The sequence below is a fragment of the Phocoena phocoena genome, chromosome 1, assembly GCF_963924675.1.
Source record: "Phocoena phocoena chromosome 1, mPhoPho1.1, whole genome shotgun sequence".
NCBI lineage: Eukaryota > Metazoa > Chordata > Mammalia > Artiodactyla > Phocoenidae > Phocoena > Phocoena phocoena.
The window spans coordinates 7,487,339-7,511,474 of record NC_089219.1 but is presented as its reverse complement, the minus strand read 5'-3'; the positions used below and the strand labels follow the sequence as shown (position 1 = coordinate 7,511,474).

At 51.8% G+C, this 24,136-nt stretch overlaps 1 protein-coding gene across 2 annotated transcripts in view; it reads left to right on the top strand.

Annotated features, from left to right (window-relative positions):
• CTNNBIP1 (catenin beta interacting protein 1) overlaps positions 1–24,136 on the top strand; it is a 49,423-nt gene that overhangs the window by 19,635 nt on the left and 5,652 nt on the right. The window contains exons 2-4 of one of the 2 annotated variants that reach the window (XM_065891040.1): positions 1,702–1,786; positions 12,892–13,010; positions 13,571–13,661. In XM_065891040.1, coding sequence (XP_065747112.1) covers positions 12,915–13,010; positions 13,571–13,661 — 187 coding nt within the window. In that variant the 5' untranslated portion in view covers positions 1,702–1,786; positions 12,892–12,914. Of the gene's footprint in view, positions 1–1,701; positions 1,787–12,200; positions 12,307–12,891; positions 13,011–13,570; positions 13,662–24,136 lie in introns of those variants that run through there. The other variant, XM_065891030.1, reaches the window with a different exon arrangement.

The window sequence follows — 24,136 nt, the reverse complement described above, 5'->3', positions numbered from 1 at the left end:
ATGAATGCTCGGACCTGTGCCGGTGCCCAGGCCTCATACTCATGAAGCCAGCCCTCATCTCCTTGCGTCCTCCGAGGGAGGACACGGTAGAGGTCCTGATTTCCTTTTGACCAGTGGCAAACTGGAGGGCTCAGAGGGCAGTGACTGACCTCAGGTTGCACAGCTGACCATCGACAGAGTAGAACGGGAAACAGAGTCCAGCTCCGGGAGCGTGCTCACTGTCTCCACCGGCTCTGGGGCCCCAGGAGCTTTGGTCCTCGGTTTCCTCCTCTGTAAATTGGGAACATTGACCTGATCATCGGGTGGCAAATGGTCCCATCAGGAGCCACCACATCCCATAGGCGCCGTCTCCTTCAAGTCATGAAGCCAAGGTTCCTCTCTGTTTCTTGGACAGTCCGAGCCCTGTAGACAGTAGGAGGCTAATTGGCTGTTGTGATAGTTGGAAAATTAAAGCCCCTCAGAAGTGGGAGAAGGTTGTCTCTTTTCATCTCTTTTTGAAGGAATGTGGGGACTTGGGTAGAAGGTTCCCCAGGGATCCTTGGTATTTCAGTGCTTTGATGTCTAGAGGAATAAAAGAGCAATTAATCGTTGTAAATGTCTTTCCTGTAGGGTAGGCTGAGGGTGGGGGGGTGGCAGTGGCGGATGACTGCTCTTCCATCCCAGGGCCATCACTGGTCTAAGGGCTCTGCAGACCAGAGACCCAGGGTCAGAGCAGCATCTCCCTGTAGGGGAGGCTTCTAAATCTCACTTCCTCTGGAAAGCACATTTTCCTCAGCCTCTTGGGTGAGTGAGTAGCAGAGATTGCTGAAGACAGGTGGGTTGCAGAGCTCCCCTTGGTCCCCTAGAATAGGTTTCTCAATTATCCAAAGACATCTGTCCTCACCGCAGGGCTGAGAGCCTGGAGTCCACCTTTAAACCAAGTGCTCTGAGGCCCACACACCGCAGCGGAGGGGTGGCCGGGCTGCCACGGGCAGGCGAGACTCCGGCCCCCCCGCCTGCACCTCCACCCACCATTAGCATCCTCCCTCCTGCCCGGTCAACCTGCAGAGGACCCAGACGATGAGGGTGTGTGTGGAAGGCCAAGGAAGAGAAGAGAATGTTCTCTGATTCCTAGAAGAGGTGTGTTTGGGGCAAGCAGACCTGTGGCCAGACTAGTAGGTTTTAAATTATCTGAATCTGTGGGGTGTGTGTGTGTGTGTGTGTGTGTGTGTGTGTGTGTGTGTATGTAAACTTATGTTTCCATATACAACTACAGATGTTCCCCAGGCACACAAACACCATGCAAGTCCGAGCGCAAAGTGGGCGGAGCGCCGAGGTAGCTGTGCCTGGCTTGTCATGTTGTTTGGTGGGTGGGATGCCTTCTCGGGCAGGTGCAGGACTTGCCCATCAGCTGCCCGGAAGTGATTCACTCTGGTCCTCGACATCTCCCAGCACGGCTCTCAATCGGCCTCGGTGACTAACCCAAGGGGAGGAGGGTGTGTAGTGACCTGCTTTGGCAGGAAATGACAGTGCATAGCTGCAGCCAGCACCTTATCCCAGGGTGCTGGTGCAAGTTTCTGGGCTGGCCAGACATACGGATATTTCTAGACCGTGCAGGGCCCTTGGCCACAAGCTTCCCGCCATCTGCCTATATCCCACAGCACTGGCCGTGGCTCCTCCTGCCTCCTCCCGTGACCTGACCTGGGTTCTGTGTTTCCACAGGGCTGCACCTTCCTCCTTCTCCCTGGCCACAACCTGCCCGTCACAGTTGAGCACCTGTTTTCCTGAAGGTGATTTCCAGAAGCAGGTAAGGACCCCAGGGGAAGGACGTCTGGTAGAGTGGCCATAGAACGGCGTTGAGGAGAGGGCCTTGGGTACTGGCTCTAGGGCTGACCGTGAAGCTAGCTCATCTCATATCCTTTCTTCATCGTCCCTGGTAATGCTCATTGCTTCAGCTGTGTGGGTTCTTAACAGTGAGCGCTGTGGTTCTGCTGATGTCTTTTAGGCTGTTAAGATGTGTAAGGTCTGAATTAATATTTTATATGAGCTCTGTGAGTCACACAGTTATACGGCAACTGTATTTTCATGCGATGTAAACATTGTACAGATGAAAATGTACATTTTAAAACATGGACATCTAAAATATATCACATTTTTTTTTAAATGGACAAAAGTCAAGTGCTGGGACCCATGGGGGAGAGGTGGCTTGTGTACCTATAGGCGCCCCCTGTTGTCTGGCCAAGCCTGAGGTCAGGCAGCATTTACAAGCAGGTGTTAGACCACCCTGGGTATAAACGTATATTCCAATTTACATAAGTGTGGGTGTTAAACAGCATTAGCTTTAAGTTTATAAATAAAAAGGAGTGCAGGTGGCTGTGTTTGTATTTGGGCGCCCCCCCCGCCCGAGCCCCCTGCCTGTCAATGGGAGGCCAGCTTTCAAAGTTGTTTACCAGAATGGGTCTGACTTCTGCATGTCCTGCTCTCTGGGTCTTTCCTGCTCTACCTCCCAATTCTTCCAAAGTGAGATCAGCTGTTTCCAAGCTGGAGCTCATGTGCATAGAGATTAGGTCCCTCTAATCTCTGGGCAGGAACGTGGTACCTCGATGCCTTCCAGAGAATGTGGTGCGGCCTCCCAGGCCACGAGCCACGTTTGTCACTTTGTAAGCACCCTTCCCAGTGGTTGGGAACCCCTTCCTGACTGTCTTTTACCTACCAACCTTCCTTCAACAGAGATGCAGGCTCAGAACCAACAGAAGTGTGTGGAAGGTGTGTGTGTGTGGGGTGAATGCATCTGTGTGTCTGCATTGAATGTATGGAACTCAGTTTCTCTGAAGTGCATTTGTCCCAATCAGGTGTGATTTTCTGGAATCACGCCCACTTCCGCGTAAGCCGTGGATATCTGTGACACAGCATCCACTTAGCCACAAGCCTCTCCCCTCGCCTTTCATTTGCATAGTTGATAGTTGCCTGTTTCTTTCCATTTTCTATGTTTTGGCTCATGTATGCCTTTCCCTGTTTAGCTTCCAGAATGTTATATCTTAAGAGAGGGAGCAGGTCTGTCTCTGACTTGGGCAGTTAACACTGAGGGATTTTCTTAGGATTTAGGATGGAAGCTCCACCATCTTAGGCGGTGGTGTGTTTGTGGGGTTGCCAGGAGACCATAAGTGAGAAGCAGCATTACCTTACCTTCAGCTCTCACAGCTGAGGACTGAATGAATAATTATTGTGTCCAAATTCTTTGCAGTTTGGACTTAGGTAATTTAAACACATTTTAGTGGAGACCAGTTCTTGATCCCTACAGGGAAGAATAAGAATTCTCAAGTGAAGTTAATCTGATGTGTGTCAAAACTGTGATGAAAACTTATCCACATGTTCGCTTGGATAGGTACCAAACTCAAACACACTGTAATACACTTGCAGCATTACCAGCGACTGAAAGGTCGTTGTTGTTTGGGTTGATTGTGATTGATTCTCTTCAGTTATTTCCTTCACATTGGCACCCTTGATGCAGCTTCTGTTTCGGACGGAATTATGTAAACAGGTCCCAATGTTCTCGTCCATCAGGATTGGAGTGTGGAGGGCAGGAACACGTGTTCACGCCGCAGTCGGCCCTGACCCATTCCTGGGTGTTCTCTCTGTCAGGCAGCAGGGTGGAGTCAGCTCAAACTAGAGCTCGAAGAATCCTAGAAGACCAGAAGTTTTAGGAAGGGCAGGAGTCCTCCCAAGGCAAGCAGGAACAGTTTAAGAACTGGCCTCTGCCAGGGAAGTGTGAACAGGGAGTGACCTGGCCCCAAAGACCCATCCAGGCACCAACGACACCCCAGGCCCACGGCTGGGTGTGTGAGGCCCCCTGGTAATCACAGTGTGAGTGTGGTGGGTCCCCGGGGATAGTGGAGCTACAGTGGAACAGAACCGGTCTGTACGTGACGCCAAGGGTAGGATTGTTGGGAGGAGCAAAGTTCTGTGAAATAGACCCCGTGTAAAATGATTGAGACGGGCACCCACACACACTCCTGTGGGTTCTGAGCCCTCATACTCCTGTTAGAGGAAGCTTGGCTGGTCAGGAAAGGAGAGGAAGGGGCTCTCAACTTCTGTGAAGCCAGCGTCCCGAGGTCCTGGGACGCACAGCAAAACCAGAGACGTATCCTTGCCTGGGTAGAGCTGGCCCCTAAATGGGGGGATAGAGCTTGCTCTGGGACCCAGGACTGGGGGTGGTTTGTGACAGTAGGACCACTATGAAGCCTTGAACCAGAAGGGCCTTTGGGGGGCTTGTGTTGGGGGCCGAGGGGGTGGGGGGTGAGGAGGCAGTAGCACGGAGGTAGGGGAGCGGGTGGGTGTGGCCCTGGGGCTCTGGTTCTTTTGTGTGTGGCGACACCTAGTGGCCAGTCCCTTGACTTCCACAAGGAGAGGGCCAACTGACCATTAGCCCTTGGACACAGGACAGAATCAGAAGACTTTTACCCCTGGAAGCCCTAATTCCCAATTTAAAGTCTTCATGGAGCATTTCAGATGACCTCGGAGAACACGACAGCCCAAGGCACACAAAATACTCAGGAATGAGAGTCTTTGGAAAAGCTAAATTTGGTTATGGAGACTGGATTAGGGACTTGTGTTTGACCGTAAGTGATGTGGAGATGGTAGGGGGTGGAAGCCCAGACCCCACAGGCTGTCTGGGTTCTCTCTTCAGCCAACTGGGCCAGGGCTGAAGGAAGACGGGGCAAGTGAAGCAGCCCCGGCCCCGGCCCTCCAGCAGGTGCAGGAAGACAGTGAGTGAGCACCCCTGCAGGTGCTCTAGGAAGCGGACGAGGGACTTCCCTGGTGGTCCAGTGGTTAAGATTCCATGCTCCCAATGCAGGGGGCACGGGTTCAGTCCCTGGTCGGGGAACTAAGATCTGCATGCCGCATGCTGTGGCCTAAAAAAAAAAACAAAAGAAGAAGAAACTGGGATGTGATGGGACCACGTGCCCAAGAAGGCCTGGGTGGGGCGCACGACCTACCACGGTCATGCAGTCAGGAAAGGCTCCCCAGGAAGGCATCTAAGCGAGTGGAAAAGAAGCCAGTTCCAGCCTGGGGACCCCAGTGCAAAGGCTGCTGGGGAGGAGCTTCTTGGCAGGTCCTAGAAACAAACTGGGGGCCAGCGAGACAGAGGGGAGGAGTGGGAGCGAAAGGCAGGGCCGGCCATGTGGGGTCCTGGCAAGGGCGTGAAGCGTATCCTGGGGTAGGTTGGAGTGGGGAGAAATGTCATCCATTCTGGCTTTTAAAAAGATCACTCCAGTTAGGTAGCCTCATCCACCAGAGGGCAGATGGCAGAAGCAAGAAGAACTACAATCCTGCAGCTTGTGGAACAAAAACCACATTCACAGAAAGAGAGACAAGATGAAAAGGAAGAGGGCTATGTACCAGATGAAGGAACAAGATAAAACCCCAGAAAAACAACTAAACGAAGTGGAGATAGGCAACCTTCCAGAAAAAGAATTCAGAATAATGTTAGTGAAGATGATCCAGGACCTCGGAAAAAGAATGGAGGCAAAGATCGAGAAGATGCAAGAAATGTTTAACAAAGACCTAGAAGAATTAAAGAAGAAACAAACAGAAATGAACAATACAATAACTGAAAAGAAAACTACACTAGAAGGAATCAATAGCAGAAGAACGGGTAAGTGACCTGGAAGACAGAATGCTAGAATTCACTGCTGCGGAACAGAATAAAGAAAAAAGAATGAAAAGAGGGCTTCCCTGGTGGCACAGTGGTTGAGAGTCCGCCTGCCGATGCAATGGACACGGGTTCGTGCCCCAGTCCGGGAGGATCCCACATGCCGCAGAGCGGCTGGGCCCGTGAGCCGTGGCCGCTGAGCCTGCGCGTTCGAAACCTGTGCTCCGCAACGGGAGAGGCCACAACAGTGAGAGGCCCACGTACCACAAAAAAAAAAAAAAAAAAAAAAAAAGAATGAAAAGAAATGAAGACAGCCTAAGAGACCTCTGGGACAAATTAAACGCAACAACATTCACATTATAAGGGTCCCAGAAGGAGAAGAGAGAGAGAAAGGACCAGAGAAAATATTTCAAGAGATTATAGTCAAAAACTTCCCTAACATGGGAAAGGAAATAGCCACCCAAGTCCAGGAAGTGCAATGAGTCCCATACAGGAGAAACCCAAGGAGAAACACACCGAGACACATAGTAATCGAATTGGGAAAAATTAAACACAAAGAAAAATTATTGAAAGCAGCAAGGGAAAAACGACAAATAACATACAAGGGAACTCCCATAAGGTTAACAGCTGACTTCTCAGCAGAAACTCTACAAGCCAGAAGGGAGTGCCATGATATGCTTAAAGTGATGAAAGGGAAGAACCTACAACCAAGTTTACTGTACCTGGCAAGGATCTCATTCAGTTTTGATGGAGAAATCAAAAGCTTTACAGACAAGCAAAAGCTAAGAGAATTCAGCACCACCAAACCAGCTCTACAGCAAATGCTAAAGGAACTTCTCTAAGTGGGAAACACAAGAGAAGAAAAGGACCTACAAAAACAAACCCAAAACAAGACAATGGTCATAGGAACATACATATCGATAATTACCTTAAACGTGAATGGATTAAATGCTCCAACCAAAAGACAAGGAGCAAATCAGACTCGCTGAATGGACACAAAAACAAGACCCAGGGCTTCCCTGGTGGCGCAGTGGTTGGGGGTCCGCCTGCCGATGCAGGGGACACGGGTTTGTGCCCTGGTCCGGGAGGATCCCACGTGCCATGGAGCGGCTCGGCCCGTGAGCCATGGCCGCTGAGCCTGCGCGTCCACAGCCTGTGCTCCACAGCAGGAGAGGCCACAGCAGTGAGAGGCCCACGTACCGCAAAAACAACAACAACAACAACAAAAAAACCCACAAGACTCATATATATGCTGCCTACCAGAGACCCACTTCAGACCTAGGGACACATACAGACTGAAAGTGAGGGGATGGAAAAAGATATTCCATGCAAATAGAAATCAAAATAAAGCTGGAGTAGCAATACTCATATCAGATAAAATAGACTTTAAAATAAAGAAGCTTACAAGAGACAAGGAAGGACACTACATAATGATCAAGGGATCAATCCAAGAAGAAGATATAACAATTATAAATATATATGCACCCAACATAGGAGCACCTCAATACATAAGGCAACTGCTAACAGCTATAAAAGAGAAAATCAACAGTAACACAATAATAGTGGAGGACTTTAACACCTCACTTACACCAGCGGACAGATCACCCAAACAGAAAATAAATAAGGAAACACAAGCTTTCAATGACACAACAGACCAGATAGATTTAATTGATATTTATAGGACATTCCATCCCAAAACAGCAGATTACACTTTCTTCTCAAGTGCGCATGGAACATTCTCCAGGATAGATCACATCTTGGGTCAGAAATCAAGCCTCAGTAAATTTAAGAAAATTGAAATCATATCAAGCATCTTTTCTGACCACAACGCTATGAGATGAGACATGAATTACAGGGGGAAAAAATGTAAAAATGACAAACACATGGAGGCTAAACAATACGTTACTAAATAACCAAGAGATCACTGAAGAAATCAAAGAGGAAATTAAAAAATACCTAGAGACAAATGACAATGAAAACATGACGATCCAAAACCGATAGGATGCAGCAAAAGCAGTTCTAAAAGGGAAGTTTATAGCAATACAAGCCTACCTCAAGAAACAAGAAAACTCTCAAATGAACAATCTAATCTTACACCTAAAGGAACTACAGAAAGAAGAACAAACAAAACCCAAAGTTAGCAGAAGGAAAGAAATCATAAAGATCAGAGCAGAAATAAATGAAATAGAAACAAAGAAAATAATAGCAAAGATCAATAAAACTAAAAGCTGGTTCTTTGAGAAGATAAACAAAATTGACAAACCATTAGCCAGACTCATCAAGAAAAAGAGGGGGCTTCCCTGGTGGCGCACTGGTTAAGAATCCGCTTGCCAGTGCAGGGGATGCAGGTCCGTGCCCTGGTCTGGGAAGATCCCACATGCCGCGGAGCAACTAAGCCCATGCGCCACAACTACTGAGTCTGCGCTCTAGAGCCCACGAGCCACAAATACTGAGCCTGCATGCCACAACTACTGAAGCCCAGGCACCTAGAGCCCGTGCTCCGCAACAAGAGAAGCCACCGCAATGAGAAGCCCACACACCACAGCAAAGAGTAGTCCCCACTCGCCACAGCTAGAGAAAGCCTGCATGCAGCAACGAAGACCCAACATAGCCAAAAATAAATAAATAAAATAGATTTATAAAAAAGAAAAAGAGGGAGAGGACTCAAATCAATAAAATTAAAAATGAAAAAGGAGAAGTTACAACAGACACCGCAGAAATACAAAGCATCCTAAGAGACTACTACAGGCAACTCTATGCCAATAAATTGGACAACGTGGAAGAAATGGAAAAATTCTTAGAAAGGTATAACCGTTCAAGACTGAACCAGGAAGAAACAGAAAATATGAACAGACCAATCACAAGTAATGAAATTGAAACTGTGATTAAAAATCTTCCAACAAACTGTGATTAAAAATCTTCCAACAAACAAAGCCATGACCAGATGGCTTCACAGGTGAATTCTGTCAAACATTTAGAGAAGAGCTAACACCCATCCTTCTCAAACTCTTCCAAAAAATTGCAGAGGAAGGAACACTCCCAAACTCATTCTATGAGGCCACCATCACCCTGTTACCAAAACCAGACAAAGATACTACAAAAAAAGAAAATTACAGACCAGTATCACTGATGAATATAAATGCAAAAATCCTCAACAAAATACTGGCAAAAAGAATCCAACAACACATTAAAAGGATCATACACCATGATCAAGTGGGATTTATCCCAGGGATGCAAGGATTCTTCAGTATACACAAATCAATCAATGTGATACAGCACATTAACAAATTGAGAAAGCAAAAACCATATGGTCATTTCAATAGATGCAGAAAAAGCTTTTGACAAAATTCAACACCCATTTATGATAAAAACTCTCCAGAAAGTAGGCATAGAGGGAACACACCTCAACATAATAAAGGCCATATACGACAAACTCACAGCAAACATCATTCTCAATGGTGAAAAACTGAAAGCATTTTCTCTAAGATCAGGAAAAAGACAAGGATGTCCACTCTCACCACTCTTATTCAACATAGTTTTGGAAGTCCTAGCCGTGGCAATCAGAGAAGAAAAAGAAATAAAAGGAATACAAATTGGAAAAGAAGAAGTAAAACTGTCACTGTTTGCAGATGACATGATACTATACATAGAGAATCCTTAAAATGCCACCAGAAAACTACTAGAGCTAATCAATGAATTTGGTAAAGTTGCAGGATACAAAATTAATGCACAGAAATCTCTTGCATTCCTCTGCACTAATGATGAAAAATCTGAAAGAGAAATTAAGGAAACACTCCCATTTACCATTGCAACAAAAAGAATAAAATACCTAGGAATAAACCTACCTAGGGAGATAAAAGATCTGTATGCAGAAAAGTATAAGACACTGATGAAAGAAATTAAAGATGATACCAACAGATGGAGAGATATACCATATTCTTGGATTGGAAGAATCAATATTGTGAAAATGACTCTACTACCCAAAGCAATCTACAGATTCAGTGCAATCCCTATCAAACTACCAATGGCATTTTTTACAGAACTAGAACAAAAAATCTTAAAATTTGAATGGAGACACAAAAGACCCCGAGTAGCCAAAGCAGCCTTGAGGGAAAAAAACGGAGCTGGAGGAATCAGACTCCCTGACTTCAGACTATACTACAAAGCTACAGTAATCAAGACAATATGGTACTGGCACAAAAACAGAAAGATAGAGCAATGGAACAGGATAGAAAGCCCAGAGATAAACCCACGCACCTATGGTCAACTAATCTATGACAAAGGAGGCAAGGATATATATACAATGGAGAAAAGACAGTCACTTCAATAAGTGGTGCTGGGAAAACTGGACAGCAACATGTAAAAGAATGAAATTAGAACACTCCCTAACCCATACACAAAAATAAACTCAAAATGGGTTTGCGACCTAAATGTAAGACCAGACACTATAAAACTCTTAGAGGAAAACATAAGAAGAACACTCTTTGACATAAATCACAGCAAGATCTTTTTTGATCCACCTCCTAGAGTAATGGAAATAAAAACAAAGATAAACACATGGGACCTAACGAAACTTCAAAGCTTTTGCACAGCAAAGGAAACCGTAAACAAGATGAAAAAACAACCCTCAGAATGGGAGAAAATATTTGCAAATGAATCAACGGACAAAGGATTAATCTCCAAAATATATAAACAGCTAATGCAGTCAATATTAAAGAAACAACCCAATCCAAAAATGGGCAGAAGACCTAAATAGACATTTCTCCAAAGAAGACATACAGATGGCCAAGAAGCACACGAAAAGCTGCTCAACATCACTAATTATTAGAGAAATGCAAATCAAAACTACAATGAGGTATCCCCTCACACCAGTTGGAATGGGCATCATCAGAAAATCTACAAACAACAAATGCTGGAGAGGGTGTGGAGAAAAGGGAACCCTGTTTCACTGTTGGTGGGAATGTAAATTGATACAGCCACTATGGAGAACAGTATGGAGTTTCCTTAAAAAAGTAAAAATAGAATTACCATATGATCCAGCAATCCCACTATTGGGCATATACCCAGAGAAAACCGTAATTCAAAAAGACACATGCACCCCAATGTTCACTGCAGCACTATTTACAATAGCCAGGACATGGAAGCAACCTAAATGCCCATCCACAGACGAATGGATAAAGAAGTTGTGGTGGGCTTCCGTGGTGGCGCAGTGGTTGAGGGTCTGCCTGCCGATGCAGGGGACATGGGTTCGTGCCCTGGTCCGGGAAGATACCACATGCCGTGGAGCAGCTAGGCCCGTGAGCCATGGCCGCTGAGCCTGCACGTCTGGAGCCTGTGCTCTGCAACGGGAGAGGCCACAACAGTGAGAGGCCCGTGTACCACAAAAAAAAAAAAAAAAAAAGAAGAAGTTGTGGTACATATATACAATGGAATATTACTCAGCCATATAAAGGAACGAAATTGAGTCATTTGTTGAGACGTGGATAGATCTAGAGACTGTCATACAGAGTGAAGTAAGTCAGAAAGAGAAAAACAAATATCGTATACTAACGCATGTATGTGGAACCTAGAAAAATGGTACAGATGAACCGGTTTACAGGGCAGAAGTTGAGGCACAGATGTAGAGAACAAACGTATGGACACCAAGGGGGGAAAGCCACAGCGGGTGGGGATGGTGGTGTGCTGAATTGGGTGGTTGGGATGGACAGGTATATACTGATGTGTATAAAATTGATGACTAATAAGAACCTGCTGTATAAAAAAATAAAATAAAATAAAAAAATTTAAAAAACCAACACACACAACTTATAAAAAAAATAAATAAATAAAAATTAAAAAAATAAAAAGATCATTCCGGCTACTTGCGCTGGGTGGTGGAGTGGAAGGAAGTGAGAAGGGGTGGACAGGAGGAGGAGTGATCCCCCAGAACCGAGCCTCCCCACTCAGCTGTGCTGGGAACTGAGGGCTGTCCGCTCCGCTTGTGTACCTGGCCCCAGGGGACGGCTGGCTGCCTCTCACCAGAGGTCATTCTGCAGGCAGCTCACTCCTCCTTCCTGGTTACCAGTGTTAATTAGACCCTTTTCCGAACCAGGAGGAGGTGACAGGGTAGCAGACAGTAGAAGAGGGAGCCTGGGCTTTGGTGGTGGAAAGGAAGCCCCTGTAAGTAGACGGCACTGCACTGAGTGCACAGCTGCATTGCTATGCAATACACATTTTGCCCTATTGTGCAGGCTTTTAGGGCCGGAGCCCCTGTTAGCTTCTGGGGACTGAGCGGTTGACAGGAGCCTCCAGGGAGGCTGCTGCCCAGGGCTCTGGCGCCTTTCTGAGTCTGTCCTTCACCTGGGAGAGCCTGCTGGTCCAAGGCTTGCTGGCCCCTGAGGGATGGACGGTGTGAGGAGTGTCCTTGGCCCGCAAGCCCGGCTCCCTTGGTCCTCCGAGCGCAGCTCCTTGGCACCAGGGCTGCCAGGGCTCCACCCCCACCAGCTGCTGCGTTATTTCTGACTCATCCAGGAGTTACAAGTGTGTAACCCAAACCCCTCCACGCCCGGCTTCCTCCCCCCCAGCTCCTCCTGGAGGGAGGAAACCCTGGGACTTCTCTCCTGGGACCTTTCTGCAGGTCGGGTCCCTGCTGCACCTGGACGCAGCTGCCGCGTGCAGGAGCCACCCTGTGACAGGTGGGTGGGCTTGTGAGGGTGGCGGCAGCGAGCCCGGGCAGGTGTGTGTGCCCGCAGCCCCGGGCTCGCCGTCCCCATCGAGGGACTCGTTGGAGCCCAGCCCAGGAGGCAGCCTCTTGAACTCGTCAGGGACTTTTGCAGAGGGAGCTGTCTTGGCTTCTCCAGCTACAGGCCCCAGCCGGCTGCCTCTGATCACGTCACTTTGCTCCTCATGGAAGTTGCTGGCTTTGAAAGACGGGGACACTTTGGGTTTCATGCAGCACATCTCCTGGGCTCATAGCAGGAGCCTTGCTGAGGGGTGGCTGGAAGGTAGAGCTGGCAAGAAGTCTGGGTCAGCTCAGCCACCTGGGCCTGACAGCTCCACACACAGAGGGGGCTGGCCACCAGTGCCTGCTCCGGGGAGATCCCTGCTCAGTCTGGCTGTCGGGCCAGCAGCCGTGAGGGAGGAACGGGCAGCTCGCCACCTGCTCTGGGCTCTCAGAAACGAGCCCCTGATGCAACATGGGCGGCCTGACAACTCGTGCCGGTGTGCGGGTATGTCTCGTCCTGACACCGCCCCACCCCATGCTTCTCCTCGCTCTGCAGGAGTCCCCAGAGCTGGCCAGGGCATGAACCGCGAGGGGGCCCCCGGGAAGAGTCCGGAGGAGATGTACGTTCAGCAGAAGGTCCGAGTGCTGCTCATGCTGAGGAAGATGGGCTCCAACGTGAGTGCCTTCGGGGCGTCGAGCAGCAGGCCTCCCAGGGAGGGTGCCTGATGCCGGCGGGCAGAGGGGCTGTAACCACCTTCTGTAGCAGCTGTGGTCTGGGGATGGGGATGCCAGGCCTCTGGCTTGGCTGTGGCTAATTCAGGCTCCCGGGCACAGGCACCAGCATGTCCAGTTCGGCATGGCACTCCCTGTGCCATGTTTGGGCCAAGTGGGTGAGGGTCCTAAAGGCCCTGACCTTCCTTTCCTCCCCTCTCCTGGGAGTCTTCTCTTCCGTTGGTGACCGGCGGGCAGGACAGCCACCGAGAGGGCAGCAGATGTGCAGTGGCCCTTCTCAACAGGAGAGGGAGGGGCTCCCCAAGCAGGGCCTGCCCTACGCTGGAATCCCCGTCCCCGATCTGATCCCGGTGCCAAGGCCTGTGGGCCCCATGGACCAAGTTTCAGGGGTGGGAGCAGAGGGGAGAGGGTGCTCACCCTGGAACTAGAAGGTCAGTTCTCAACAACAGAGGCCCAGGGAGCGGGTGCGGGCCACCCCTCACCCAGCCCTCTCGCCCCTGCAGCTGACGGCCAGCGAGGAGGAGTTCCTGCGCACCTACGCGGGGGTGGTCAGCAGCCAGCTCAGCCAGCTGCCCCAGCACTCCATCGACCAGGGTGAGTCCATTGACCAGGGTGAGTCGAGGGCCCGCGTGGCCAGCGACAGCAAGTTGTGGTTCCTTTAGAAAGCGTAGCTCCAGCCCTTCCAGATGGGTGGTCCACGAGAGAGAGATTTCGGGGCGGCAGCTCCCTCACCCACAGAGCTGAGCCCCAGCTGGCGGCAGCGTCTAGACGTGGAGCCTGCAGAGCCTCCAGGCCGGTCCCTTCTCCTTCCCCAGCTGGGAGCCAAGGACCCAATCAGGTAATGGGGGGGATCCCTTTCTAGGCCTGGGGGAGGAAGAGGAAGAAATGGAGGTGTCTGGGGGCCCCATAGCTGCAGAGGCTCTGGTGGTTGCATTTCTTCAGCCTTTGCCTGCCCCTGCCCCCCGCCCCCGAGTACCCCGTTCAGGGACAAGGAGACCACCCTTGTGTGCAGGGGCCTGCTCTAGGTACGGGCTGCACGGTGGCTGTTGTGTTCCTGGCTGTGCCCAGGAAGGTGGCCCCAGTGGTCCTGGAGGTCTCCGTGTGCCCAAGGGAGTTATTTCTCTTTTGAGTACCCTCAGCCAGTTGTAATAATGGTAGTGGGTAACACTGAGTGTTTATTGTCTAGCAGGCTCGAGCTGCCAGCTGTATTACTTCTACTTAGCAGGCAAGGAAACGGGGGTTCTGAAGCAATAAGCCACTGTAGCCAGTTCCTGGGGGGCCCAGGATGCAAACCTGCAGCCCGATTGCAGAGCTGGGTTTGTCTCTGTCTGTCCTGGAGCTGCAGGAAGCTGCTGGGCACTTAATGGGCTCTCCCTTTCTGGAAGCCTTATCCTGACCCTGTAGCCCAGGACCCTGACTACCAATTTCCAATTGCTTGGAATTCTTGGCTGTTGAATCGTGCAGCCGGTGACCTGTCTGGTGTGAGCGGGCTCCCAGGAGCAGAGTGCTGATGGGCGTGTTTGCTGATCCCTGAGGCTGGGGAGGTGAGCAGACCTGGCACACGGGACTGCTTTTCCTGAGGCTGCCCTTGTTCTCCTGGATGTCACATGCAGGGCTCTGCCCTGGCGCAGGACCTGGTTCCCGAGCTCTGACGCTGGGTGTGACCCAGCCTGTGCGCCCAAGTCAGCAGAAATGTACAGGGTGTTCTCGTGGCCCCAGCAGCTTCCGGGGACAGCCTCTTGCCCGGGCCACCCTCGTGCCGCAGACTGCGCCAGCTGTGCTGTCAGCCACCGCTGGGGAGGAGATAAGGGGTGTGGAGTCTGCCCCCCGCGCCCCCCCCGCCCCCCCGTCCTGGGATATTTCTTCTGGGAGAGGTCTTTTCTCCTCCAGGGCTGATCTGGGTTTTAGCGTGGGTCCCTCTCCCCTGCTCCCCAACCGCATTCACTTGAAACCCTCAGGCTTCTGAGTCCCTGGGGCATCACCTTTTCTCCCAGCCTGGTCTTGGGTCACTGGGTTAACCTGAATTTGAGCTGCAGGGGTAAGAATGCCTCTAAGTAGAAAGCTGTTAATGGGAAAAAAATCAAAAGAAGCGATAGAACTGTCAGTATAGAAAACACCACCACATACACTCCCCACCCCCCGCCCATATTCACACATGCACGAATGTATGTGTATAGAGCAAAAGAAGCTGAAAGAATATTTACCAGGTGGTTTAGAGAAAATTTTGATGGAGGGTGGAACCACATAAGGGACTTTGACTTTCCAAGTCACACATTTTTTTGTAAAACTAATTTTTTTTAACATTGCACATACATTCCTTTTATAATAAGGGAAGTTTTTCTTTAGATTCTGAACGGCTTTTTTGGTTTCCTATTTTTCTTTTTTTTTAATTGAAGTATAGTTGATTTACAATGTTGTGTTAATTTCTACTGTACAGCAAAGTGATTTAGTTTTACACATACATACATTCTTTTTTTAAATATTCTTTTCCATTATGGTTTCTCATAGGATATTGAATATAGTTCTCTGTGCTGTACTGTAGGACCTTGTTGTTTAAAGGGGAAGTTTTAAAAAGTGTTTTTAAGAGAACTCTTTTTGTCTCGCTCAGCTAAACCAACAACCGAAAATAAAAATGAGCTCTGCTGAGTTATTTAAGGCAGTCACGGTGACCTCACCTGGCCTGAAACTGCTGGGCAGTCAGGAGTGAGCCGTGGGCCTGTGGGTGTGATTTCGTGGCCCTGGAATCCGGGCCCTCCTGGGTGTGGGGCGTCCACAGACAGACAGGCTGGCCTTGGGTACTTCTCTCCGGGAAGGAGGCTCCTGGGAGTGAACCTGGAGCTGGGTGAGAATCTCTGGGGAGATGGTTCTCTGCTGCTGGGCTGCCCTTCAGTCTGCCCCTCGCCCCACAGTCACCTCCAGCGACAAGCCTCACAGGCTTACTGTATTTTCTTTGTGCCAACAAAACAGCAAGCAGTCCAGTCTCTGCCACTATGGAGGTTCAAGCCTGAGAGCAGGACCCTACATTTCTGCCCACACCATGGGGCCAAATGGGGCTTTGATAAAATTCTAGCCTGCCCACCTTCCCCGTTGGCAGAGCCGACCTCAGCTGATGCCACAGGGCATGTTGCTGTCAGAGTCTCAGGTGCCACCCAGGTGGCAAGAACCCTGGATCATTGCTTCCAGTGCTCAGGACCCCAGCATGAAAGGCCCAGAAAGGCCTAGGAGCATTCGGGGTGATGGGCGGGACCATCCCGTAGAAGCCTGGTGTGAGCACCTCCTGCCACTAGGCGGCACTGTCTCTCAGCAAATGCCTGTGCGCTGCTCCGCCGGCTCCCGCAACTCTGACCTATGCTGTTCCAGCTGCCCTCAGTAGGGGGCCTGAGGCCGCCCCACCAATGGGTCAGCGCTTGGCCATCTGTCCCGGGGTCCTGCCCACCACCTTGGACCCGCACACGCTTCCCCTCTGGGGCTGGAGGGGTCTGGTACCGGGAGCACTGCTTGCCCTCCCCAGACCCAGGTAGGAGAGCAGCAAGCTGGGCATCCCTCAGCCCACGCCTCCCGGCCGCCCCCCATCCCATACTTCCCTCGGTGAACACGTGTTCAGTATCTGCTGGGTCCGGGTAGGTGCTGGAGACCCTGGTGCACGGGCCTGCACCATAGCGCCTCACCAAATGGTTCCAGGAGAGGGCCTCAGAGGCCCCCCAGTACTGCACTGGACAGTGGGTAGACCTGCCTGGGCTGTGCTGTTCTAAGACCACCCTCGAAAGCCTCCTTCTGGAAGCCCTCCTTTCCCTCCCTTGTCTTCCACGAGACCCCCCTCTCTCCCCTCTCCCCCATTTTCTGCTTCTCTCTGCTCACTGCCTCCCATCCCCCGCCCCCCCAGTGCCTCCTTTCCCCTCACCATGGTCATGCTGGTGTTCTCCATATTTTGTCCTCTCCTCTCAGTGTCACACGCTCTCCCTGGGAGGTCACATCACTCCCGTGACTCCCAACAGAGCTCTGGTCGATGCCTTCCAAATACACCCCCTCAGCCCAGACCCCCTGCTGACCCCCAGATTGATGCACGCTCTCTACTGGCCGTCTGGCCGCACACACCCCACATTCAGCACGTTCAGGGTCGCAACCTCTCCCCGCCCCGGGGTCTGTGCTCCCGCCTGTATTCTCTGTCGTGAGGATGTGCCACCCCATGAACCCAGTGTCCTGGGGACCAGCCACTGACTCCTGTCTTCCCCAGGTACCTAGGAGGTTACCAGGTCCTCTTGATTCTCCCGCCTTAATGCTCCTCACATCTGCTTTGTCTTCTCCATCTTGGTTTGAACCCACATTTTGGTCTGAGCCCGTGTTAATTCTTGTCTCGATCACCACAAACAGCCCCTAACTGGCACCTTGACTTCTCGTCTTGCCCTCTCCGTGCACTTTCTACCCTGTACCCAGAGTGAGTATCGAAGGCTACATCAGCGGGTCTCTTCCCGACTTAAAATCTTTCAGTGGCTCTCTGCTGCCTTGAGGATAAAATCCAAACCCCTTAGCGTGATGAGCAGGACCCCTGCCCACCCGACACCAGGACCTCATGCTCCACAAACAGCCACAGTGAATGGCTTTCAGCTCCTGTCTCAGGCCTCGTGCGTTCACGCCTTTCCGTCCCTGCATTTGCCTCTCGGCAGCCAGGAGCCCAGCCCTGAGCCCACCCCCTCCCCTGCCTCCCACAGGCAGGGCCAGGCCCTCCTGTGATCCCCACCGCACACGTGTACCTTGGCCCTGCTACTCCCCACACTGTCTCCTGGTCCATCTCTTGACCAACTCTGAGCCCCTTGTGGCTTCCCTCTTTGTATTTGTGGGGCTGGGCCCCCCAGAGCGCCAGCATGTTCTTGGGTGAATGAATGGACCAGGCTCTGGGTCTGGGAGCCCATAGTCCCCCGAAAAGGCAGGAACACGGAGCGCTTGTCTCCTGGTCCCCAGGGTGGCCAAGCAGACCCGACATCCTCGCTGGACTGACTTTGAACCAAAGGCAATCATTGCTTCTCTGGGAAGGTGGCCTTGCTGAGAAGCCCCAGCTGTAGGCTCGGGGGCGGAGAGCAGTAGCTTCCAAAGCAGGCTCAAAGGAATGCTGAGTTCGTGCCTTTCTTATTGTCAGTGCTGTTCTCTCCATAACATATGTCGATCGTTTTTCCTGGCTATGAAAGAATGCATAGTCATTGTGGAAAGTCATTGGGAAAGACAAACAGCAGAAAAGCTTAGAGGATTGACTCCTACCGTGTAGCTAGAATCACTATTCCCTTGCATTAATTTCCCAGCAGACTTTTTTAAAAAATATGCATGTATTTTCATTACAGAGTTGAGACCATACAGTGTAAACGTTGTAATATCCATTTTAACATCCATGTTTTCACTTATGATAATTTTACCATGTCCTCAAACGATTTTCAAGAAAACATTTTAGCAGTCGCGTGATATGCAGCCATGTGGCTGTGCTATCAGTTTTTGACCGATCCTTTACCTTTTTTTTTTTGTGGCTGCGCCGGGTCTTAGTTGCGGCACGTGGGATCTTTAGTTGCGGTGCATGAACTCTTAGTTGCGGCATGCATGTGGGATCTAGTTCCCCGACCAGGGATCGAACCCAGGCCCCCTGCATTGGGAGTGAGGAGTCTTACCCACTGGACCACCAGGGAAGTCCCCTGATCCTTTACTACTCGACATTTGTTTTTCATTTTTGCTATTAATTATAATTAATTTAATTTATCGAGCTCCTCCTATGTGCCAGGTTCCATGTCAGGTAGCATTAAAGTTATCCCAGAGAATCCTCAGGACAGCCCTGTGAGGCAGCCACTGTCACAGGCCCACTTTCACGATGAGAAAACAGGCCCTGAGGGGTTGAGTAAGATGCCCAAGGTCCTAGAACGGGTCATGTGGGTCCAGGGTGTGGTAAACAAAGACCATCTAGGAGTGGCTTACAGGCCATGTGCATTTTTAAGCAGAACAGTGTTTTACCAGAGGAGCAGGTGTGCTGTAGGGAGTTAGCATGGTATTTCAGGAGGGCATGAGAAAATTGGAAGGATTTCCTGCTGCCTTCTTTTTCTGGGCCTTTCACCTCCAGGTGCCTTTGAACGTGCTGGTTCTGTTTGAGCTCCAGGTCTCTCTCTGCCCCAGCACCACACCGGGGATGGATGCGGCGAGTGCCAGTTCCAGGCCCCTGGTACACTTGGCAAAGGCCTCCTTGTGGCCAGTCGCCTGCAGAACTACCTTCCTTGAGTCATGCTTCGTATAGACCTTTGTCCAGCTGTCCTGGGGCTGGAGGGACCCTGTCTTGATGTGGCCCATTTTGTTAAGGAAGCCCTCATCCTTTCTCTTCCCCTCTTTCTGGCCCTGGAGCTGCGGTGCTGGCACGCTGGCTCCCCAGGCCTGTTCCAGCCTCTGTCTGATCACACTCTTTCTCGAAGAGACTTTCCAGGGAAGGTCCCCAGCCTGAGCCAGCTGGGCGGTCCCAGGGCTCTTCCGGCTTTCCCCTGCGGAAGCCAAGGCTACAGGCTCAGGGTCCGCTGCCAGCAAGCCTAAAATAGGTCATTTGGTCTCAGGGTTACACTGAGAACCTTGTTAAAATAGCTGTGGTCATGGGCAACCCAGCAGGGAGCCAGCGGCCCAAGGAGAGGGCCCACCCAGTGCACGGCTCTTCCAGGGACCAAGCAAGCTCACCCCTCTGCTCATCACCCCAGTTGACCCTCTCAGCGGCCCTCAAGTGGGGTGCTGGCACAATCTCTGTTTTACAGCCAGCATTCTTCCTGGAATCCCTTCCCACACCATCTGGCCTCTGCTCTTTCCCTTCCTCTGCCGCCCCCTCTGCCCTTCCAAGGTCGGCCCGCTTTCCTCCTCTGGCTCCTGGACTGCCTGCGGATCTTTCCTTCCCTGTAGCGGTTATCACATCAGGTCAGGAGCCCTGAGGGGCCAGGGTCTGTGCTGTGCTCGCAGTCTCACATTTTCCCGTGGTCCAGCTCTGGCACAGAGTGGGGTCTGTCAGATCCCTGTGTAGACCGAGGCTCCCCCTCTGTGCAGACCAGCTGCCGGGGTCCCGGGACCCCCATCTGCTCACGTGCGGCTCTGAGGCTTCTCTCCCAGAGGCTCCAGGTGACAACCGACTCTGGACTGAAGTTACTGTCAGGCCCCGGGAGAATTCCAGTCAGTGGGATGGGAAGCTAATCTTTTTAAACTTTAATCAACACTTTCATGAGAATTACCTGTAACCTAATAATAAAAAAATTGAACCCCAAAGTCTCATATACATTAAATCCAACTGAAAAATCAACCAGAAGGACTTGGTACGTGATAACTTGTGTCACGGAAAAAGAAAAAAAAAATGCCCCGTGTTGAGGGGGACAAATTGGGAGATTGGGATATACACTACTGATACCATATATAACACTATGTATACACTATTGATACCATGTATTAAATAGGTAACTAATGAGAACCTACTGTACAGCACAGAGAACTCTACTCAATACTCTTCGGTGACCTAAATGGGAAGGAAATCCAAAAAAGAGGGGAGATATGTATACGTAGGGCTGATTCGCTTTGCTGTACAGCAGAAACTGACACAGCATCGTAAAGCAACTATACTCCAATAAAAATTAATTGAAATAAATAACCCCAAGAAAGGGAAAGAGCTGAAGAGCAGAGCTGGTCGCTCAGTTCGGCCTCTGGTTCCGGCCGGTGAAGGGCTGCCTTGACCCTCCTTCACCAGCGTGATGGGTGCTATTGTGTAGAGCTGAGAGCAGGGGCCTCCAAGCCCTTGTGCACCTCTGCTCCCACCTCCTGACACCCAGAAGAGGCAGACCTCTGTCCTGGAGAAGAGCATCAAGGCCAGTTGGGCCAGCGATGGCACCGTCCCGTTCACAGTAGCCCATGGATCTGGGTGCCAGGCGACCGCCCCCGGCCTCGAGCTGCCAGCCCAGCAGGGCAGATGGAAACACGGGCAAACACGTAAAGAATTTTGGGTGCAGATCACAGGATGACTGACCCTGAGGGAAGGGAACCCCCCTAGAAAGCCCCAGAGGTAGGATGTGTGTGCTGGGCTCAGTGGGGTATGGGGGGGTGAGGTGGGTTTGGGGCACGTGGCACTAGAGCAGAGCAGGTGTACTAGAACCCTGAGGGGTAACCCCACAAGATGCTGTCTGTGATGCTTTATGCTGTGGACATTATCCAGGTCAGTCAGATGGGCAGGATACGTGTGTTTTGCAGGTGAGGAAACGGAGGTGGATGTGCAGGGACTTGCCCAGTATCGCACGGGTAGGCAGGGGTCAGACCCAGGCCCAGGTACCGTGACCCACCAAGGTAGCCCAAGCCTGGGGAGGCCCTCGTTGGTCTGTCAGGAGGTCCAGGACCTCTGCCAGGAGCCGCCTCACACCGGGGCCCAGTAGGTGCCACCAAGCCTGGAGCCTGCCTTGGCTGCCGAGACCTTGGTGGATCCGGGGTGCTGTCCCCATGGCGACCAGTGTCGTGCTGTCTCTGGGTAAAAGCCATCCTCTAGGAGCTTTGGGTGGCAGAGCTGAGCTGTATAGCACCCCTGGGCTCCTAGGCCACGGCTGCTAAAAGCAGCCCATGCCGCCAAGCAGGCTTGGGCTTGTCTGGAGGGAGACCTAGTCCAGGACGGTGCCCGAGTTTCTCCCCCGTGGAGACGTTTGCCCTTGTAGGGGTGTCTGGGACCTGTTTTTCTGGGAGCCTCGCTGCCTGGCTCACCTCCCCAGAGCCAGTAGCTGAGCCGTGCAGTTTTCCGTTGGTGGGTAGCCGAGTAGCAGATGCTGGTTGGTATGCACAGCAAGAAAGTGAGCTCAGGGGGCAAAGAGGAAGCACCAAAGCCAAAAATCATGTGGTCAGACGAGGGGCAGACGTCGGGAATGGGAATCATTCCCTGGACGCTTTGGTGCGTGTGGCTGTGTTTCCTTTCCAGCCGGTCAGCCGTGTGCGTGGAGGATACGGAGTTTTCCAGGCCCCAGTCATTTGCCCTCATTGGGAGGGTGTTAGGCCCATTAGGAGGTCAGGAGGCCGAGATGCCCGAGCCCAGAATGGAGTAGTTGTGCTCAGCTCCGGCCAGGGATGGGCGTGAGGCTTTCAGAGAGGCTGGGGGGCTGCAGCCCTTGCAGGAGCCCATGACCCTGCGTCGGGTGACGTGGGTGTCCCCACCTGTGGCTGGTGCTGGTGCTGGGAGTCCCCGCCTTTTCTCTGGTGACATCTGTACCGGGCTGTGTCCTGAACTGTGGGGCACTGGGGCTGGAAGGCTTTGGAAGCTGGCCCAGGCTTTTGTTACCTTGTGTTGGTTTCCTGGGGAGGGTCTACTCTCAGGGCTGTTGCCCCTCTCCAGCCACCTATGAGCATCCACTCCTCCCGGCTGGACTCTGCAGGAGCTGGAAGAGCTCTCCGCAGCCTGTCCCCCCGCAGCCAGGCGCTTTGCTGGGCTGTAGGCTGGACCAGCACGGTTAGCACATCCCTGCTGCCCTAGGAGGCCTCATCCCTTCCTTCCGCTGCCTGGTCTCTCTCTCCGCAGGGTCCCTCCTGGAGAGGGAGTGGTGGTGGTGTCTGGAGCAGTCCTCGTCCGCCCTGGAGCCAGGCCCAGCTCCATGCGAGCTCCAGGGTCTGTGCCTTTCCTGGAAAAGGGCAAAGGGCTCCACTAGGATGTCTCCGGCCAGGTCTGAGAAATAGAGGCCGGGTGTACCCTTACTCCGTCCATCACCTTAGGGCTGCAGCCATCTCCCTGTTCCTCTTTCCTGTTTTTTCTCATTCCTGGGCCTTTCTCCAAACCACACTGCTCCCTGCCCGCTGTGCCCCAGCACCCTGTAGTGAGCTGGCTTCCCGATGGCGGCATGCTGGTTCCCTTCGGTGGGCGGGACGTGGGCTGAGGGTGGTGCTGGTGTGTGGAGCCTGGGCTGGGCTTGTGATTCTGCTGGTGTGAATTCATCCTGAGCTTGCAAACAGACCAGTGACCCCATTGTCTGTCTCCCGCCCCCAGCTAGGGGCCAGCCTCCCTTTTCTAAGCTCCTGAATATTTGTCATTTTTCTCTCCCCAGTCACTTGACTGGACTCCATTAAAGGGGCAGAGCTGGCACGGGCCGTGGGGTGGGATGGCCCCCTCGGTGCCCTGCCCTGGTTCAGAGAGCTGTGCCCTCGCCAGCGCCTTGGCCCTGCTCCCCGTGGCAGGGGAGCCATGGGACTAGGGGGGCACCTGGCAGAACAGTAGGCGGGGGCAGGGGGTGGGCGTCTGGGCTCTTCCCAGGTTGGTCTTCTGGATTCCATGTTGAATTTTCTCCAAGATACCCCAGGGCTGCTCTGGTGTTGCTTTATAAATCCTGGGTCTTGGTTCCATTCTAATGGGAGCAGATGGATTACTGCAGTCTCTGCCAGGAGGCCTGAGCAGCCTCAGTGCTCAGGGTAACTGGAGCAGGACCGTTACTTCCTTTTCCTAATAGAAAACGACAAAACATGTAGTGTAGCATGGTCTTCGGAGTCTGCGTCGGGTCCTCCCTCTGCCTCTGATTCCCTGAGCTGCTTCATCTCTCTGAGCTTCAGGCTCCTCACCTGTAACGATTCATCCTGTATCACTATGTTAGATGCTGTGGTCAGTGAGGGCCTGGGGAGGGGATTTTACACAGACTGGCATGAAGTGCGAGAGCTAGACTTGGGGGGAAGAGCATTGAGGCAAAGGAAACCGCAGGTGCAAAGGTCCTGGGTTGCAAGTTCCTGTGCCTGAAGGACAGCCAGGAGCCCGTGTGGCTGGAGCGGAGTGGGGGGGTGGGAGGAGGCATATAAAAAGGGGTGAAAAGACAGTGAGAGGCCAGATCATGGTGGGTCTTGAAGCCACGGTGTAGAGTTTGGAGTTTCCCTTGAGTATGATGAGAAATCTTATAATAAACCACCTTTGGAGAGTTTTGAGCAAAGGAGTGGCAGGATCTGACTCATAGTTTTAAGAACTTCCTTCCGACTGCTGTGTGGAGAATGGACCCTCGGGGTCCAGAGAGGGGAGATCCAGGAAAAGAGGGTACAGGAGGCTAGTGAGAGGGGTAGTGGTGGCCTGGACCAGAGTG